General features: G+C 40.6%; 1 protein-coding gene across 6 annotated transcripts in view; it reads right to left on the bottom strand.

The window, feature by feature from the left end:
* The window catches only part of LOC121315414 (ral GTPase-activating protein subunit alpha-2-like), a 161,564-nt gene that overhangs the window by 92,719 nt on the left and 47,007 nt on the right, over positions 1-21,838 (bottom strand). For 3 of the 6 annotated variants that reach the window (XM_041249469.1, XM_041249471.1, XM_041249473.1), the window contains exons 17-24: positions 20,693-20,833; positions 17,561-17,692; positions 16,114-16,214; positions 15,551-15,701; positions 14,595-14,768; positions 10,781-10,974; positions 9,821-9,919; positions 4,881-5,036 (exon numbers count right to left, since the gene is read on the bottom strand). In XM_041249469.1, the coding sequence (XP_041105403.1) occupies positions 4,881-5,036; positions 9,821-9,919; positions 10,781-10,974; positions 14,595-14,768; positions 15,551-15,701; positions 16,114-16,214; positions 17,561-17,692; positions 20,693-20,833 (1,148 nt within the window). The remainder of the gene's footprint in view (positions 1-4,880; positions 5,037-9,820; positions 9,920-10,780; positions 10,975-14,594; positions 14,769-15,550; positions 15,702-16,113; positions 16,215-17,560; positions 17,693-20,692; positions 20,834-21,838) is intronic. The other 3 variants (XM_041249470.1, XM_041249472.1, XM_041249474.1) reach the window with 3 other exon arrangements.

Raw genomic sequence — 21,838 nt, 5'->3', positions numbered from 1 at the left:
ACCCTCTATTATTTACAGACATCGCCTCAGTCAGTACACAGGCCTTGTCTTGGACTGTTGTGGCAGTTTTATTCAACAGATTCATAACAATTTGAAAAGTATCTTCAGGTGTTTGAAGAATGAATGCACACTATTGTAGGATAATATGCAAGCGTTTTTCTTAAACAGGCAATGTAATGTTTATTTTCCTCATTACAGCTTTGTCATTGTTAAAGACATTCTGACTTTTTAAAGCTGTAGAAACTGTTACACACACAATTTTGATATCTTCTTTTCACTGTCCATTGGAATGACAAACCGCAAAACGTTAGGTTATTATCATAACCCTGGTTCCCAGAAACAGAAGTGTAACCATTACCATCTGGGTATTTACCACCTAAAGACCCCGAAACCTGAATAAATATATCAAAGCTGCTCGCAGAGTCTGATGCGGTCATGGCCTGCCCCTAAGGGCATAAAAATACTGTGCTCAGACGTCCGTGTCATTTTTCTTTCAAGCCTGCTGCAATCAGCGACCTTGATGGTTCATGGTTACACTTCTATTTCAAGGAACCAGGGTTATGATAATAACCTAACGTTCTCTTTCAAGTAAGAAACGTAACCAAAGCCGTCGCAAGGGCAAAAAATGAGGGAGAAACTCGCCTCTGTGCCTGTGTTGTAAGGGTCGACTGGAAAGCCACTCTCAACACGCTAGTTCTAAAGCCAGGGTTTTAAGGATCCACAATATTCAGTCTGTAGAACCTAGTGAAGGTATGGGGAGCAGCCCACAGCGCTGCACTGCATATGTCTTTGACAGATGCACCCAGGAATAAATCCCACGAAGTTCCCATGCCCCAGGTGGAATGGCAGTGAGCTTTTCTGGAGGGGTCAGTCCTCCATAGGCAGTCCTGACTGTCCTTAGTCAGGCCTTGACTATGGGACATAGCGCCATAGCAGACAAAAAACCTGTACCGACTGCCTCCAACTTTTCATCCTGTGAACGTAGTATGCCAGGGCCCGCAGTGGGCAGAGCGTATGTTAGACTGGAAAGGAGGTGGATGGAAAGCCTCCAATCCATAAACTGGTTGACATGAAATGCCGAGATCGGATTGGTATGCAGCATAACCTTTGTCCGGGTTTCTGTAACAATTAAGTAGGCTTTCGCAATGGAGAATGCCTGCATCCCACTCACCTGCTTTGCGAGGTGATTGCAAGCAAGAGATCCCCTTTGACTGACAATTATTTCAGCTCATCTGAATGCATGGGCTTAAATTGAGGTTTCACGAGTGCATTAAGCACCACGTTTAACCTGCAGCAAGGAACAATATCCTTCATAGGTGGCCGAATGTATGAACGCTGCTCTGGCATTTTGTAGGGTGTCAATAACCCTACTGGACAGACCCAGAAGGCTCAAATGCAGCTGTTCAGGGTTCAGACCAAGAGGTGCAGGCTCAATGGGTCAGGATGCCATAAAGTCCCCTGTGCCTGACTAAGCAGGTCATAGCACTTGGGCAGTCTCCATGGCTGTTCCTCAGGAGCTGCATCAGGGGCTACTAGGAGCATCTTGGTCTAGTCCTGCCTGATTTTCTCGACACAGCAGGAGCAGGGTGAGTGGTAGGAAGGCATATAACAGTTGCCTCGGCCACTGGTGTGCCAAGGCATTTCTCGCCAGAGGGTCCCCACCTCCTGATATGGAGAACCAAAGGGGCAGTGGGTTGACTCCTGGGAGACAAAGAGATCAAGCTCTTTAGAATTTCTCCCAATGGAGGCTCGCCACCTCGGAGTGAAGCCTCCACTCTGAGGTGCTAGGAACTTCCCCTGAGAGGAGGTCTGGTGCCCAGTTTGTCAGCCTGGGCAGAAGTATTGCCCGCAGTGAGAGGAGGTTCTTGTGTGCCCAGAGCAAAAGCTTGCAGGTCACACGATGGAGACTGGGCGACCTGAGTCCGCCCTGGTGGTTGATATAAGCCACCACTGTTGTGTTGTCTGTACAGACAAGCACATATTTCCCTCGAACACCTTGCAAAAAATTCTGCAAGGTAAACTGCCTGCAGCTCCAAAACATTGATGTGGAGAACCTGCCAAGGGGGATCCCTCTGCCATTCCACACAGCGCCCCAGCACAGGCTAGATGCGTCCATGGTGACGACCTCCTTTCTAGTGACACTGCCCAGCACTACGCCAAGGCGTAGATGGGCAGGCTGCCTTCAGACATTAACGAGACACTGTCAATAGGCAGCCGCGGTTCAACGCAGGCTGACAAACCCTGCTGTTGAACCAGGCCTGCAGAGGGCGCATGCGCAGGAGACCCAATGGAAGGGACTGGGAAGTTGTCAAGAGTCTCTGGAACATTACTACCGCGAGCGTTCTGTTGAGCTGAAAGAGCTCTAAACAGGCAGCTATTCTCAGAACTCTGTCGTCCAAGAGTGGACAGCATTGACCTGAAGTCCAAGTACATTCTAGATAGGAGTCTGTCTGAGAAAGCATGAGCTGTTTCTTCACATGAAGGTAGCAGGTGACAAGTTCCGTGTGGGCCTCTGCCTGTGCTGGGAGGTCGAGAATCCGTCTGAGGCCACTATCCCGCATGGGCACTAGGAAGTACCTGGAATAGAACCGTTCCTCCAACTGCAGGGGGTCTATCACGCGAATAGCCCAGAGCTGCTATCTCCTAAGACACCTAGCGGCCTCCTGTGGGTCCATGACTGATGTAACATTCACGCCCTGAAAGGGAGTGGACCATTCTTGAACAGCAATGAATAGCCAGTCTGAAGATTAGTAAGTACTCAGATGTCCATGGTGTAATGACGTCAATACTCTAGATGGCCCCCTGAAAAGCAAACTCCTAGGGCTGCTGTATGCCTTGTGGTTTAGCCTGAGGCTTCTGTCTCTGCGCAGAGTGGTGGAACCTATCAAAGCCTCCACGTCGAGCAGCCGTGAGCCAGTTCTGAACACCAGCTCTGGCAACAGGCACAGCCGGCTGTGCTGGTCTTTGAGGCTGCTGGGGCCTAATGAGGCAGTTTGCTGCTGGTTTGCGCACTGGGGTGGTCACTTAGAAAGCAAGCAAACCAGCTCCTTCATGGATTCCTGTGCGTTATGATAGCGCTGCAGCAAAAAGGATGCTCTGGTGTAATAGAGGCCAAGCATATGCCCTGGTGTTATGGGGCATCCAACAGCGGTGCTTTGTCCCCGTTAGGTACGTGTGCCTGGGAAAGCCAAAGCTGCCTACATGCAGCTATTTGCGCAACCAGGTTCCTGCCTATAGCCTGCCCGTTGAGAACTGACACACGTAGTAGGTTGTTTTTAACAAGGCACAGTTCGTCCAGCTGTTGTGGTGAGGACCTGTAACTGTCAGAAAGAGACCTAAGCAAATAGGACTGGTACCAGAATACTATTAGAATTGCCTAGCTGTGCTGCAAAAGCATTAGCTGAATAGGTACGCTTGAGGATCTGGCATTGCTTGTTGAGGCCTGTATACAGTACTATCGACCTGAAAACACAGCAGGACTACTGGGGGGGGGGGGGGGGGGGGGGGGGGGGGGGGGTGGTAGACTCATCATCAAAGATGGACTGCCGTGTTTCTCCTCCTGTAGGCCAGGGTACTTGCAAAATTGCAGTGGCCCGCTTGAACAGCGGTAGAAGCTCTGCTGACAGGGAGAGCTTAACTGCAGGGGTGTGCTGTCAGACTCCACGTCCTCAGATGGGAACACAGGCTCCTTTTCGCCCACCTCATCAGAGGCGGTGATGGACAGTATGTCCTCCTGTGGCCAATCTGCGCCGGTAGCCCCCTGGGGCCCCAAGGGGACAGTCCGCCCATTGTTTGGAATGGTGACTCTTGTTCCTCAGGGAGGAGAAGAGGAAGATAAGGAAGACCGTGAAGACCGTGTGGTCTACTTTTCCAGGCAAGAGCCATGGGGTGAGGATGCAGCCACCTCTCTAATAGAGGGTGATGGGTAAGAGTGCTGAGCAGGAGTGAGGGATGCAGAGCACATTGTAGAGCTTTGGGAGAGACGTTTCTCCAGCGTGCGCTTGGAGAAATGTGCACAAAGGTCACAAAAACTGTGCTTCAGCACTGCCTCCTTGGTGTGCTCCTTGGTGTGCTCCGGTATCCCTCGCAGGGATAAAACCCAGGCATGATGCAAGAAGCAAGCAAAGCGGTACGGTGACTTTAGCACTGGGTCGGTATGGTACCGTCGGAACTGGGATGGTACCAGGTCGGTACATTGACTTTAGCACCGGATCGGTACGGGACCGTCGGAACCATGATGGTACCAGGTCGGTACAGTGACTTTAGCACCGGGTCGGTACAGTACTGCCGGAACCGGGACGGTACCAGGTTGGTACGGTAGCGTCGGAACCGGGATGGTACCAGGTCTGTACGGTGACTTTAGCACCGGGTCAGTACGGTACCGCCGGAACCGGGACGGTACCAGGTCAGTACAGTGACTTTAGCACCGGGTCAATACGATACTGGAACAGTGACCTCGGTATCGTACGGTACAGGTCCACCGGTTTGCAGTCACCGCGGGTAGCAACATACTGGGATGCCCACCCGTACATGCCACTAGCAAAAACACACACGAAACTGAGATTATTTTAATATCACATACATGTTATGTAAAAACACAATAAATATATAATAGCAGACAGAGGTAACAAGTAGTGTACAAGGCTCATCTGTCAGGTCAGTCTTGAAAGGTCTGTGAGCGCAGTTTTTTTATGCCCTCGGGGTGGGCCATGACTGCGTCACAGGCTCTGCGAGCAGCTTTGATATATCTTGTTCAGGTTTCGGGTCTTTAGGAGCTAAATACACATGTGATAATGGTTACATGTCATACTTGAACAGGCACCCCACAAACCCATTTAACCAAGGCGCATGATTCTATCCATCTAGATCCAGTATGTTACCTGATCGTCACTGATGAAGCCCTTGTGCATCACATGGTAGAAGTGTACAAGGAAATCAGAGTTGGGCGGGACATCTTGATGCTTGGTCATCATCTCACAAATCAACCTGTAGGCATGGAGTGTCCCTTCCTTGTACTCAGGAGGCAATGCAGTAGCCTGAAGATAAATGAAATACAACTTGTAATTAAGCGTAGTGCTGGAAAAGTTTTTTAGAAAAAGAAGGATTTTCTGGGAAACAAACAAAGGGATTAGTTTGAACAATGTAAACTCTGGCTGGTGATTTGGTAGAAGGGCTAGGTTTTTGATTTTGTGTTTTGTTCATTTTGAAAACAGTTTGCTAATAAAAATACGCTACAGTGTTTAAAAAGCACTTCCAGTGTACAGTGTGTATTTAAAAGGAAAGACACTTGTCAGAAACACAACACAGACTCCTGGTGAAAAGGTCATTTTTATATATTTATTTATATTATTTTATATATATATATATATATATATATATATTATATATGTAGCGTGCACGGGGGAAGCAGCAGCAGCAGGGCTGGTAGGTGACGTAACCACATACAGAGAAATATGCCTGATAAACGCTTGCAATGGAGCCGGCTCTTTTGTACAGCGGTATCGGCGCTATGCTTTAGTACGAGAGGTCCCGGGTTCGCGCCTGCCCCTCCGCCTGTGTATGGATTGCCTTGGCCTGTGTGATGCTCTATAATGCCATTACAGTAGCCCTTTTATACTTGTTATAAGGAGGAAGACAAATAGCAAGGTCTTGTAACTATGGCTCTCCACTATAGCGTTATAAAGGGTGAGCACTGTGTGCAGTGGCACAACCAGCATTACAGAGGGGGCTATGCAAGTCTGTCTGAAACGTAACTGAAAAATAAATAAATAAAATAGCCTTAGTTAGGTTTATAGACATGCATGTTATAAGAAATTAATAATAATAATAGTAATAATAATAATAATAATAATAATTTTGGTTTACTTTTGCCAGTCTTACTTGACTTGAAAAATGTCTTAAATGGTGCAAGTAATTTTTTACTTGGTTTGATTGAATGAGCACAAAAAGCTTAATATGAAATCTGAAAACAAATTAAAAAAAGAACGACACGTTTTTAATAATAAAACCATTCTAGTGTGCGTCACTAAAGTGAAATCATGATTTTTTTTTCATTCTGAAATATTGCTTCAGATTATTACTAGTGCAGTAACAATGTTTTATTTAGAGTTGCTGCTGAATTTACATTCATGGCTTCGCAGCAAAATAAACCTACTTCCTTATTTAAAAAATGAAACAAAACAAAAAAACACACCCGCCCACTTAATGAATATACTGAATTAACACTTGAACTACCAGTCATACATACATACCCTAGATCCCATCTTTTTACATTCTATTAAAATGCATAGAAAACTACAGCAGCGTCGCCTGCAACGAAACTGTTCTGTGTTACATGTAGTCAAAACAGCGTGTTTATTTTAATATAGCAAACATAGTGCTTCCCTTTTAAACCTTTAATTCTGATTTCCTCACATTCTATTTTCCCATAATTTCTTTATAAATCAGATGTTTTGATGCTACTCTGTTTTTCTTCAGGTTATTGTCTGTGACACAGTTTTTGCAGCCTGCTTGTTACATGTGAGGGAAACCTGTTAAAACATGAGCACTGACACAAGCTTGGGGGTGTGTTGGAAGGGGACTTATGACTACAAATGCTGGGCAATAAAACAGAGCGGTTTTAGCAGCTCTGAGATGACTTTTGACGTGCAGTGGAAGCTTACGACACTCTGAAGCAATAGAGAATAGTTACTGAGATTTGTTTATTTGACTGTTTCATACAAGTGTCTTCTCTTTACCCTTTTATTTTGTGCCTGGGTTCCTGGGTTAGCTATTCAATGGGATTTTCTGTCTCCAGTCTTGCAATAGCTGGTTTGGTATGCTATTATTCAGTAACTTTTTTTTTTCTTCACAATAATCACGTCTAAGACTTGCTGTGCAGCCCTGTGTTGTAGTGGTCTATTGATTTTAACTAGAAAATAAGTATTTTTAAATAGAAAATAAGTACCATTGTGAAGTAGATTTTGATGTGTGCTTAAGACTGTTGTTGTGTTGGAACGTCCAGTTGCATGTTAAACCATGTTTTGGAGTGGCCATTATCCTTTGGTATGCTATGGAATCCATTTGACCGTGCACTGGAACTGTATTTCCTATGCCATTAAAGGAAAAACAGCCCCATAGAAGGATATTCCCACCTCCATGCTTGACAGTAGGTATGGTGTTCTTTTTTTTGTACATCTCACCAGACTTTCTCCAAACGTAATGACTATCAGCGTGACCAAATAGCTCGATTTATGTTTCATCACTCCACAAAACCATTGACCAGAACTCATATCCATCATTCAAATGCCGTTTTGCAAACCTCTGGCAATTGTCCTTGTAACATTTTCCTAAGAGCAGCTTTATCCTTGGCTTGCGACCATTGAGACCTTCACCTCTCATGCAATACTCAACCTGTGGTTGAAATGGAAACCCCAGTGCCACTTTCAGCCAATTCACTCTGAATATCTTTGGCAGTCAAACTTGGATGGTTATTAACCTTTCTGACAATTGTTCTCCTTGTTCTTGGTGAAATAACCTTTTTTATTCTAGACCAAGGGAGCGTTGTTACATTACCATGAGTCTTGCACATCTTGATAATAGAAACAACAGTTGAAATTGGAATACTCAAATGCTTGGAAATCATCTTGAATCCTTCTCCAGCTTTATGACAATAAATAATTTTCTGCCTTAGGTCTTCAAATGGCTCTATACTTTTTTCTCATATTGACTTTTTAGTAATGACAGCAGTCATCCTATGCCTAACCCTTTTATACTCTCTAAGAATGTTCACCTACTATTCAGCATTTTCTAGACTTTTTTTTAATCAGGTTGTTGTGGCAGTGCGATTGCCCTGCATAGTGGTAAATTAGTGTTGGTGTGGTTTATATGTGGGAATGGGTTTATTTTGTGTCTTTTTGGGACTTGATTTGTTTGATTGAATTATTGTTTACAGACGGGCGCTTGATTGAGACTTGCTGCCTGCTATGCTTGGTTGAGGGAAGGGCAGCAAGTGATTGGCTGTGCTGGTCCTCAATCAGCAGGTGGGCGGGTCTCGACCGAGTGTCCGTCAGTTTAAAAACATCCGCGGGAGACTGCTCGGGGCTGCTGCAAGGCCTGCCGTTTTCTCGGCACCTTTTGATTTATAGTTTGTGGTATTGTGTTTTATTTTGCACTTTTTGTACAGCTTGATGTACTAGTCCTCTATGCGTTACCATCGTTGGTAACGTCACATGACCGCCTTTATTTTACTTTCGTTTTCTGTTTGTGTTTGTGTTAATAAATCCTGCGCGCCTGTCCCGGCGTGTCAACGTCAACACCATGTCTGTCTCTCTGTATGCTTGAACAGCGGCGACCCACACGTGTGACTCGACGAAGACCCTGTCACAGTTGTGTATTATCATATTGAAATTTCAAGCACCTTGTAGACAATACAAGCGTAGCAACAATGGGTAAGAATACTTCTGAATTAGCATTGTTTTGAGTTTTGCAAAAAAAATTGCTTAAATAAATAATTGTAAACATCTATTTCTTTTAACTTTTTTCCCCTCATCTGTAAAAAAAAAAAAATTTCCTCAAATTCTTTGCTTGAAACATTTCTAGAAATTCTAAATTTCCAATGGGGGGGTATATAAACTTTTGGCCTGCTGGAAGATGAATCTTCTCCCAAGTCCCAGGTCTCTTGCAGCAGGTTTTCTTCCAGGATTTCGCTGTACTTTGCTGCATCCATTTTGCCCTCTATCTTCATATGCTTTCCAGGCCCTGTCGCAGAGAAGCATCACGGTAGGGATAGTGTTGTCAGGCTGATGTGCGGTGTTAGGCTTGCGTCAAACATAGCACTTAGCACTGAGGCCAAAAAGCTCTATTTTGGTCTCACCAGACCATAGAATCTTCTGGAAGATGAATAAGTCATGCCAAAGCTGCCCAATTCCAGCCTCCAGATGGTCACAAGCTATCAAACAAAGCCGAGCTGCTTGAATTTTTGCGCCAGGAGTGGCATAAAGTCACCCAACATCAATGTGAAAGACTGGTGGACAGCATGCCAAGACGCATGAAAGCTGTGCTTGAAAATCAGGGTTATTCCACCAAATATTGATTTCTGAACTAAGTTAAAACATTAGTATTGTGTTGTTTAAAAATGAAGATGAACTTATTTTCTTTGCATTATTCGAGGTCTGACAACACTGCATCTTTTTTGTTATTTTGACCAGTTGTTATTTTCTGCAAATAAATGCTCTAAATGACAATATTTTTATTTGGAATTTGGGAGAAATGTTGTCAGTAGTTTATAGAATAAAACAAAAATGTTCATTTTACCCAAACACATACCTATAAATAGTAAAACCAGAGAAATTTTGCAGTGGTCTCAATTTTTTCCCGAGCTCTCTCTCTCTCTCTCTCTCTCTCTCTCTCTCTCTCTCTCTCTCTCTCTCCTCTCCTCTCTCTCTCTCTCTCTCTCTCTCTCTCTCTCTCTCTCTCTCTCTCTCTCTCTCTCTCTCTCTCTCTCTGTGTGTGTGAACAAAATTAGATATTTTATTTAATATCATGTAATCAAAGAAACTACAAAATTATATTGCAAATGTCTACCGGAAGCCATAATAGTAGTACAGTATGTTACATTTCGAAATCTCGCATTTTTCAAATGTTGTCAGTTTTTTGTTAAGTATCTGGAAAACTACAAAGCGGTATGTAATTCAATATGTTAACCTAACATTATTCTGCAGGTTTCATTCGACTTCATGAAGCAAAATTTGTTAATTCTGTAGGGTGATGCTAAACGTTTGGCCAGATCTGTAGTTTAAAGGTGAAGAAAAAAAAAAAAGAAAAAAACAGTGCATCTTACCTTAAATAACCAGGATGCAAACATTGTCAGCGGTGGGATGAGGAGGGGCTGTGGAGGGGAGGACTGGTTATCAGCACTGATTCCAAGGTTGTCTCTGATCTAAAAAAAACACAACAAATTGGTCAAGCCACCTTAAATTTTGCTTCTTGCGTTTCACAATGTGCAGCAGATTCATTTATAACACCTTTTCTACAATCCTCATTTCTCAAATCCTCAAAAGATTCTGCCAAGGTTCTTGGCTTTAACAATAGGATGTAATTGACAGGTCCGCGTTTAGAAATTATTATTAATTTCCTGTTTATGAAATCCTGAGTAAGGACTTTAACCAAAATGTTCTCAACAACTTGCATTTTTCATTATTTCTGTTTATAAGGTTTTCTATTTTATTGAGTTTTATATTTTTTCTTAAAGCTAGTACCACTTTCTGTATGTACCAGTGCTGTTTATTTTCATATGGAAATCTCATCTCCGTTTTCATCTTAACTTTATATGATAATTTACTAGCTATATTTACTTTTGAAAGTACCTGTATTGCGGGAATGTTAGGCATTTAGTGTTTTGATTTCTGTATACTTTGAGAAGCCCAAATAGTTCTTATTTTGCTAATGTAGAAAATCAATTTATCAGTTAACATCTCCATGTTTACAAACCATTCTTTATAAAAACAGCTTGGACAAACACAAGCACTCTGATTTGCCAAGACCCATGGAAAAATCCTACCATATCAGCACTAGCGGGATTTCATGACCTCATTTGTGCATCTTTCTTTTGCAGTAGCAGCAGCAGCAGCACTTTCTAGGCTGTGCAGGTGTGTTTGTGACATACCTGGGGATGTTCAAGACACTCAGCTTTGTCTCTCACACCCATTGAGTGGTTTTTTATTGCTTATATTAGAAGCTCCGCAGTTAATGTTAGTCACTAAGTCAAGTGTCTCAGTGAAGATGATGAAGATGACATTACCTTTGCTAGCTTGTGCCACAGCTCGTACAGACAGAGGAACACCTTTGCATGTATTTTCGGACACTGGATCCTGTTCACATCTCCCAGTATTCCTAGAACTCTTCTCCACAGCACTGCTGCAGAGTCAGGGTGCCAGCCAGTAAGACTTCCACCGGCAATGATACTGATGTCATCGGCTAGACATTCACTGCTGTCTGCAGAGTCGCACAAATACGCACCAGTTAAAACCAATATATCGCAATAGGTAGAGATTTAAAAACAGGACAAATGGCCTTTAGCATTCTTGAGTAACTTTCCAGTGCCCATACAAACATCTTAAAGCTTTAACATTTAAATGATAGTGTTTTAAATGAGCCAGTTTTCAAGTATACCAGTAAACCAAGAAATACACACCGGTCAACAACTGAATATTTAAGTTCTGGTAGAGTGCAAACAAAGATGTCAACAACAAAAAAAGTTTGATAAACATTAACAGCAAAGGCGCGCCACGCGGATGTGCCCCATAGCCTGGGGATCGCAGGTTCGAGTCCAGGCTATGTCACAGCTGACCGTGACCGGGAGTTCCTAGGGGGCGGTGCACAACTGGCCGAGAGCTGCCCAGGTGGGGAGGGCTTAGGTCGGCAGGGGAATCCACGGCTCACCGCGCAGCAACGACCCCTGTGGCTGAAACAGCATCTGTGGTTCTGCAGTGGAGCCTCCAGATCTGTGTTGTCCTCCGACACTATAGGTCTGGCAGCCTCGCTGTGGATTCGCAGCATGTAAAATCTCCGAGTCGGCAGGGGGGGTTGCGAGCGGTGAGCCGAGAATACAGATAATAATTGAGCATTTAATTAATTCATTCATTCATTTAAAAAAAAAAAAGTTATTTCAGGAAGTAGCAGGAGCAGAATTATTAACATGGGAACTGGGTATCTGGTTATGAAAGTGTACTGCTCTACTACAAAACTCACATTTCAGAAAATACTCATATCAAATCTAACTGAAAAAAGGTCAGTGCTTTTCTATTTATTCTGACACTTAGATTCACAATGTTTAAGCACAGAGACCACCCTCATTAAATGCCATGGAATAGATACCACAGTGAAGATACACATGTATATAGAGCTGCTCAAATCATAAAGATACACATGTATTCATAGAGCTGCTCAAATCAGAGTGAAGATACATGTGTATGAATATGGAGCTGCTCAAATTACAGTGAAGATACACATGTATATAGAGCTGCTCAAATCATAAAGATACACATGTATTCATAGAGCTGCTCAAATCAGAGTGAAGATACACAAGTATGAATATAGAACTGCTCAAATCACAGTGAAGATACACATGTATGAATATAGAGCTGCGCAAATCACAGTGAAGATACAGGTGCATGTACATAGAGCGGCTCAAATCATAGTGAAGATACACATGTATATAGAGCTGCTCAAACTATAAAGATACACATGTATTCATAGAGCTGCTCAAATCAGAGTGAAGATACACATGTATAAATATAGAGCCTCTCAAATCACAGTGAAGATACATGTTTATGTACATAGAGCTGCTCAAATCATAGTTAAGATACATGTGTTTGTATATCTATCAGCTCAAATCATGGTGAAGATACACATGTTTGTATATAGAGCTCCTCAAATCACAGTGAAATTATAGAGCTCTGTGTGTATATAGAGCTGCTCAAATCATAGAGATTTCAGTAAATCGCCAAGGCTTTTGTGGTGTTTTAGATTACACTGATGACAGCAATTATACTAACTGTACCTTATGTAATACAATATAATGTGTTATGTGTATATTTGTAGGCAATAAAGATGACATTGAGCTGTTTGTGATGGTTTGGGAAAAATATGTTTTTTCACCAAACACCTTGAGACCATTTACGTTTCTCAGCTTAAGAATCAGAGAATAACTTAATAAATACAGGCTTTAGATATGGATTATTTTTAAAAATTTGTCTTTGACTTGGGACACGTAACTCTTGTCACAATCAACTACGAGAAGATGAAGTCTTCATCACTGTCCCCATTTATTCACATGCTGCTATACAAACCGGCACACTGTCACTAATCACTAGTGTCTTCAAAGTGTAACACTGCCAGCACCTGACAGCTCATTACAGACAAGAGCTGCAATGAGGTCATTTCAAATGATCATACTTTGAACACTGCTTAATCAAATACTGTAATCATGTCAGTGCAAGAGTCTAACATGTTTTTCCTCAATAAAGAAGTCAAGGTAATACCAAGCAAATTAAGTAATTCAGTTAAGACATTGCCATGCTTTTCTCTCCTGTGTAAAAATGTATATAATTTCTGAAAAGTAAAATACAGCTGGTAATACATCTCTCTCTCTCTCTCTCTCTCTCTCTCTCTCTCTCTCTCTCTCTCTCTCTCTCTCGGAAAAGCACAGATCAGGGGAGGGCGATAAAAAGATTTCAAAGGCACTGAATATCCCTTGGAGCACAGTCAAGTCGATCAAGAAGTGGAAGGTATACGGCACCACCCAGAATCTGCTTAGAGCAGGCCGTCCTCCCAAACTGAGCAGCTGAGTAAGAAGGGCATTGGTCAGAGAAGCCACCAAGAGGCCAAAGACAACACTGAAAGGCGTACAGCGTTCCATTGCCGAGATGGGAGAAACTGTCCATGTGTCAACAACAGCTGAGGTACTCCATAACTCTGGCTGATATGGGAGAGTTTTTCAGAAGCCATTTCTGAAAAAAGTCCATGTAAAATCCCACTTTGCAAAAAGTCATGTGGGAGACTCTGAAAAGATATGGCAAAAGATTCTGTGGTCCAACGAAACAAAAATTGAACTATTTGGCCTAAATGCAAAGCATTCTGTCTGGTGCAAACCCAACACAGCACATCACAAAGGTAACACCATCCCTACTGTGAAGCATGGTGGTGGCAGCATCATGCTATGCTTTTCATTGGGAGGGACTAGGAAGCTTGTCAGGGTAGAGGGCAAAATGGATGGAGCTAAATACAGGCAAATCCTTGAGGAAAACCTGCTTCAGTCTGCAAAAGACCTAAGACTGGGATGGGCATTCACCTTTCAGCAGCACAATGACCTCAAGCACAGCCAAAGCGAGGGGGAGGTGAATACTTATCTAACCAAGACATTTCAGTTTTTTTTTTTCATTAACTGTTGTTTCACGATAAAAATGTTCTTGCCTCTTTAAAGTGTTGATTAGGTTGTGTAAATCAAAGGGAAAAAATCCCATTTAAATGCATCAGGTTGTAACACAACAAACTGAAATAATTACTATAGGCACTGTAAGCTTAATCATTTGCTTCTCACCTAAACAGACAATTAATATATTAAAGAATATTCTAAAACAGTCATATTTGGAGGAGTAATGCAATTAAAAGCTTTTTTAATTACTTTAAATGTAACTACTTCTATTTTTGCAAACTAAAATGTGCTTTACCACAGCTTTTTTTTATTGGAATTTAACTTGGCAAACAGTCAGATGATGGGCAACAGCTTATGAATTGAACACCATAGAATCTTGTGTCAAATAGAACCCCCAAGAAGCACGTCGGACAGATAAACTTACATTTTAAACGTTTTCAACTGTGAGCTGTTCTGTGTGTCACATCTATTACACATCAACTAGAAATATACAGTATATTTTGGTAAAACATTTTTGAGTTTGATTGATCATTGCACAAAATCTACAAACACAGCACAACAAATAATCTAGCACCTTTTCAGGCTACCAGCCAGTGATCTCACTCTGTTAGCTATACTGACTGGTACAGCCTAATTTGACTTTCGTATTACTAGTTGAATCTGCAGTGATGTGCAGTACCTGTCATGCCATCAGTAGGGCTGAGCTGCAGCAAATTCCGTGGGCTGTCTGAATCAATAGTGACATCAGCAGGAGAGAGAGAATCAGGCTCCTCCTCAAACATCTGCCACGACATTAAACAGGCATCTGCTTCATTGAGACAGCCATTAGAGGTTTCACTGCTGGCACTCTCACCTAGAGAGGAACATTGAGAAAGAGAGGGCACAAGATGGACACAGCGGTCAATTCATCAAACACTTGAAGCAGAAACATATATTACTATAACTTTTAAATAGTGGGTAAATTACTATATTCAATTTGTAGTCATTTGGGCAAAGGCCTGAATATTTGAAGTGTTTGGTTAAGTTCCTGTAATACAAAATGACATCTATATATGGCAGTACAGACTGGATATATATGGTGCGTGCGTGCGTGCGTGCGTGCGTGCGTGCAATTACTTTGCACATTGAAAAGGGCTGCGACACGATGCGTCTCGTACAGCAAATAGTGAAGTTGCACAGCTAGCTGTCTGTGCTTGACGCATGGCATTCCTCTGCAACAGAAGTACTGCATGAACCAGGCTTTAAGTTTTCCACAATTCTGAAACAAACATCACGTTGTAAAGTAAGCCTTTGTAAGTTTGTAAACTTATGTTATCCAATGCATTTGTTATTCTGTCTTTACAGAAAACAACTCACACATTTTTTGCATTTTAGCTGTCACAGATTTACATGCTTGCTCACTCAGCTAACTCATTCCCTGACCTATAGCTACACCTAAATGCTGCGTGAAACAACCAAACAATTCAGATACTCGCAGATTTATATTTTCAGTGCAAAATACTGCATGTTTTAAATGAAATAAATGAAGCACCTAATCAAAAGTGTTTTTACATCCATTTCCAAGATTTGGACTTTTTTTTTTTTTTTTACAAATTCACGATTTCCGTCACCTCCATGACAAAATCATATCCTTACTCATAAGCAGCCAGATACATGGGTAGAATGGGTAGACTTGAAAATGAAATCCCAACGCACTTTTCTCTCGCTGCCTCTGTCTTCCTAAAGGTAGCAGGCCATCCCCAGGACATTCAAGTTCACCAGGATTGCTACTTCGCCTGACGTAGATCTTGTTAAAGAAACACACAAAATGAATGCCAGAACAAGAACTTTTATTTTCAATAAAGACATCCACCACGATTGGGCCCTATTTAACAATGAATGCATAGTCAAATGCAATTTTTATTAAATGAAAAACAATACTTTAAGACTATAATAAAATCGAGCAAGAAACTACCTACGAGCAGGTAAATGATAGCGCTGAGCAATTCCTTGCTGGTTTTATACTGTGAAAATGGTTTTATTCCTAATCAGAAAAAGCATTTTTGTCTTTGCACTAGTTTCTACACAGAATCTATTTTCATTACTACCGAGAAATAAACAACCCATACATAAATTTGGGGGTTTGTAGGTTGTCTTTAATTATTTCCTATTAGGTGACAGTGTTAAACTATAGATAAACTCATCTGGTACAAGCTTACCACAGGAGCCTCAACTTCTTTTCTTCCTGTTCCAATGTTTTCCAAACCCTCGTTTCTTGAGTCTGAATAGTTGTTATTTGGTGAATTTTCCCTTTTTTGTCCTGTAATGTATACATACTATTGGTAACAAAGTTACATCACAAAGTTCTGATCCTAACGCCTTGGAATTTTTGAGGTTACTGGATTCCTTAGATTATATCCTGCATGTCAAAGGTCCTACGCATAATCGTGGCCATACTTTAGATCTGGTAATTTCTCGTAGTTTAGCTGTTAAGAACATGCTGATCATCTTGCCATTCTTTTTGAGGTGAATCTTCTAGTATCTACAAAGACTGTGGACCGTACATTTAAATCCCGGGTAATTAATTAAACTGCTGTTAAGTTTTCTGATGTATTGAGCTCATCACCACTCTCTGGGTCCTCCTCAGTAGATGAGCTGGTTAATACCAACAACACCACCTGGACTGGTATCTTAGATACTGTAGCATCAATCAATGTCTTTTATAAAAAGCTCACCATGGTTTAATGATACAACTCATGAGGTGAAATATGAGTAAAACAGAACAGAGCTGGCGGGAATCTAAACTGGACGTTCATTACATCACATGGAAGGGCCACCTGTTTAAGCATAGGAAGGCTCTGGAGTTGATTAGATCATCATACTATTCTAATTTAATTGAAACAAATAAAAATAATCCTAGATTTCTTTTTGCTACCTTAAATAAATTAATTAATCCTTCCCCTAATAGTCCTACCCTTGACATTGGAGCCTCTCACAGCTGCAATGAGTTCTTACATTTCTTAAAAAATAAAATACTAGACATCAGAAATTAGATTCCAGACCCCTTCTATTAAGGGGGACTCCAGCACAATTTTACCAACTACACCTATTAAGGCTACTATGGGGGCTTTTTCTTTGATTACCTTACAGGAACTGACAGGGATAGTTCAACATATGAGAGTTACCTTGATCCAATTCCTACAAAACTATTAAAATATGTTCTTGGTTTTATTAATACCCACATTAAAAAAATTATAAATGGTTCACTTACCTCTGGTACAGCACTTAAGGTAGCTGTGGTAAAGCCTATGCTTAAAAAACACAACTGGGACCCTAAAGTCTGGATTCCTTAAAGTCTTTAATACCACAATTAAAATGAAACTACCTTGAATGGTTTTATTTATTTTTTATTTTTTTTGCACTAGATGGCGCCAAATGATAAAAAAAAAAAAAATATATATATATATATATATATATATATATATATATATATATATATATATATAGATAGATAGATAGATAGATAGATAGATAGATAGATAGATAGATAGATAGATAGATAACTGGAATGGTTATAACACTGAAAATCACATATTAACCTCTTATATAGTTCATGACACACTATATTCGAACATGTTAATAAACCCACAGTAGATGCTATGATACCTTGGAATGAGTTGGAGGTGAGCTGCTGTGCAATATCTGAGGTGCTGCTGCTGCGAGTGAGCTGCTGCTCTCGATCCACATCAAGGGTCTCTGCATCCGTGGGACTGTCACCCTGCTGGCTCTCATCCACTTCTACATGCATGACACCAGAAAACAAACCGGCCTTTCACTGTCAGCAATGCTAAACTCTACAACAATCTAAGAATCATGTGCTTTCAGTCAGTATGCTAATGTATTATCAGTGCTGCCAACTATATACAGTGCCTTGCAAAAGTATTCAGACCCCTGACCAATTCTCTCATATTACCGAATTACAAATGGACATTGGTTTTATGTTGGGAAATATTTTTAAGAAAAATAAAAAACTGAAATATCTTGCTTGCATAAGTATTCAACCCCTGTGCTGTGGAAGTTCCCAGTTTGCACCGATGAAAGAAATTGCCCTAATGAGGACACAATTACCTTACCATTGGCCTCCACCTGTGAACCATTAAAGTTGCTGTCACACTTTCTGGATAAAACCCACTGTTGAAGGATCATTGGTAAGGCTGTGAATCTGAAGGAAACTGAAGACCAAAGAGCATTCTACAGAAGTTAGAGATAAAGTAATACAAATGCATGGATTAGAGAAAGGGTAAAAAATAATATCCAAGTGCTTGGATATCCCAGTGAGCACAGTTGGATCAATAATCAGGAAGTGGAAGCTGCATCACACCACCCACGCACTGCTAAGAAAAGTCCGTCCCTCAAAACTCAGCGCTCAGACAAGAAGGGGAGGCCAACAATCACTTTGAAGGAGCTACAGAGTTCAGTGGCTGGGAGTGGAGTAATGGTGCACCAGTCAACCATATCAAGAGCTCTGCATAACACTGGCCTGTATGGGGGGGTGGCAAGAAAGAAGCCATTACTCAAAAAGTACCATCTGAAAGCACGTCTGGAGTTTGCCAGAAAGCATGAGAGTGACCCAGCTGAGATGTGGGAAAAGGTTTTGTGGTCAGATGAGACCAAGATAGAGCTTTTTGGCCAAAACTCAAGGCGCTATGTGAGGCGCAAACCTAACACTGTCCATGCCTCAAGACACACCATCCCTACAGTGAAGTACGGTGGTGGCAGCATCATGCTGTGGGGATGCTTCTCATCAGCAGGGAATGGGCATCTCGTTACAATTGAAGGAAGAATGGATGGAGCAAAATACAGGAAAATACTGCAAGAGAATCTGCTTCAGTCCGCTAAAAAACTGAAGCTTGGGAGGAAATTCACCTTTCAGCAGGACAATGATCCCAAGCACAAGGCCAAAGCAACATTGGAGTGGCTCAAGAACAAAAAGGTGAATGTCTTTCAGTGGCCCAGTCAAAGTCCTGATCTCAATCCCATTGAGAATCTGTAGCAATATTTGAAAATTGCGGTCCACAAGGGTCGTCCAACCAACCTGAACAACCTGGAGCAAATCTGCCAAGAAGAATGGGCCAAAAATCACTCCGACACTGTGTGCAAAGCTGGTACATACTTACCCCAAAAGACTTAAAGCTGTTATTGCAGCTAAAGGTGGCTCTACCAAATATTAATGTGTGGGGGTTGAATACTTATGCAAGCAAGATATTTCAGTTTTTTATTTTTCTTAAAAATATTTCCCAACATAAAACCAATGTCACCTTACAATAATTGATTTTGAGTTTAATTGTTTTAAAATAAAATATCGAACAGAACGAAATTTCAATGTACCATTTGTAATTCAGTAATATGAGAGAATTGGTCAGGGGTCTGAATACTTTTGCAAGGCACTGTAATATATATATATATATATATATATATATATATATATATAATATATGTTATATCTATATATGTATATGATATATACTATCTATATTATATATATATATATAGTTATATATATTATATATGGGTGTACACGTACAGTCAGTCAGTCCATTGCACCCTAGATTAGTTAATATCTTACTTCAGAGCGCTGGGATGCAGTGGAGGCTTTGTAGTAAATATACCTAGTTTCAGTATTTTAATAAAAAATACAATTCTATTGTACATAACTTTGAAAACAAAACAAAAAACATGTTAAATGTAGTATAAACTTAACGATCAGCAAACGCTGATAGAAGTTAAAATGTTTGCTAATTATTAGATTTCTACTAGATCTACAAATTAAAAAAAAAAACAGTTGCCATAGCATCAGAAACCAGATGACCAATATTTCATTTTTCAAACACTCTTGGTTGCCCTGTCACGCTTCTTTCTCTGTTTCCAGGTTAGGCCATTGTTTCTTTACTTCCGACTACAATTGAAATAAAAAGCACATGCTTGTAATAACCTACACTGCACAAAATCTAGTGTTTATGTATGCTATCACTTCATAATTTCATGTTTTATAATGCATATCATTCATGCCCAAGTCTACGCAATTTCCATGTTTTCCTTTTTTTTTTTTTTTTTTTTTTTTTTTTTTTTTACAAAGTCTTTGGAATCTTTGTTGGATTTATCATAAAGTAATTTTTGTTGGCAGCACACACAATTAGATTTTCCATTTTGTTCAGGGAACTGCAAGAATCCACGTGTTTTCCCAGTCGTTTTTCATTGATCAAAGTCATTTTTAACACACGACAAAAATCAGATCAACTCAAACTCATTTCTATTCCAAAATTGACATGTCGCCGTCAATTACTGACTCAGTGTGCAAAGTGCAATAGGGAATGCACATGATGTTTTTTTTTTTTTCTGTTTAGACACATGTTAAATTCGAATGCGTTATCTGATCCAGTGTGCAATGGCCTTTAGTTGATTAATCGGTAGATTAACCTGTGCACATTTTTAATAACGGCAGTGATCTTATAGCTGCTGTCCTGCATAGTAATACTAAAAAAAATAAACAGAATCTAAAAAAAATAAACCCAATTGGAATTTGGTCTTTTAAAAAGCATTTTTATTACTGTTTTTATTTTCAGGTCACTGTCAGTCACATACCTGAAAACGCAAGACTGTTTGTTAAAAAACATTTATGAACCCTGCCAGTAAACTGTGAAGACTGTTTGAGAGCTGTAAGAAAGCAGCATGCAGAAAATCAAGAAATAAGAAGCAAGGCGCTAGAAGTGAAGTAGAAGATAGCTTTCAGTACACTACCTGAAAGTCTGTGAGCGGAAGAGTTGTAAGAGATACCAGGCAAGAAAGAGCTCACAGTGTGAAGTAGCAGAGGCACGCTTTTAGCAGCGGGCAAAGCCTCGTACAGATGAACACAGTTGCTGATAGAATGGCTTCGCTTAGCTTCCATTGGAAAGAGTGAGAAAAGAACAATTGATCAATTGTATATCAAAAACACAACCTGAAAGCATCATAATAAAAACTAAACAGTAATTAATGTTCTAGTAACATGGTTTGATATACTGTATTAGGCCTATATACAAAGGGTTCAAGAAAAGCAGCTGCCGTTTTTATAAGAATACATGTGAATTTAACTTTTTAATCCACAAGATGGTTATGAAAGGTTTGCAAACCCCACAATTTAATGACTGCTTTATTACAGATTTAATCGCTGCTGTATAATGTTACCTTTTACGCATTTTAATAAGCTTTTAATTATATTCCTAATGAAACTATTAAGACGGGTGTGTGATTGATGTTTGAATTCTTTTAAAGGAGGAGGATATTAGCCTGTTTGAAGCTCAATGCATGAAAAATCCAATTAGGAAGAGAAAAGGGAAGCTGGAGGCTGCCACTGTGTCCATCTCACTTCGGAGAGCTGTCCTTCAGGCTAAACTGCATCTGTTCAAAACTTAACAAGCGATCAATAATGTTTAGATGCAATCGTTTTCAAGCAATCAATAATGTTTAGATGCAATCGTTTTCAAGCAATCAATAATGTTTAGATGCAATCGTTTTAAAAACAAAATATATTCAAGCTCACTTGGCATTATTTAAAGCAACTCTATTCCCTCATCTTTCGTGACCCATTTCAAACTGGTTTGTTTGTGTGCAAGTACTACATTTGCAGGAAGACTGACACAAAGCAATACATAAACAGGAGGGAAATAGTGTTTGTTTATCACGCATACATTCAACTTTGTTCATTTAAAAGAACCTTGTTAGGCATGTCACATTGTATCTACTTATTACAAAAAATACTGTCGAACTGTATAGTTTTCAAATTCAAAAATAAGGCAGTGAATTATTTATAAGGTAAAGTGACCACCCCAATTTGCAAACTGTCAACAGGGATCAGTTTTGTTTAACCACTGACTCAGTAAACTGCAGCGATTCAAATGTGCCATC

The sequence above is a fragment of the Polyodon spathula genome, chromosome 5, assembly GCF_017654505.1.
Source record: "Polyodon spathula isolate WHYD16114869_AA chromosome 5, ASM1765450v1, whole genome shotgun sequence".
Lineage (NCBI taxonomy): Eukaryota > Metazoa > Chordata > Actinopteri > Acipenseriformes > Polyodontidae > Polyodon > Polyodon spathula.
The sequence above is the reverse complement of the archived record's forward strand: the minus strand, read 5'-3'. Positions and strand labels throughout refer to the sequence as shown.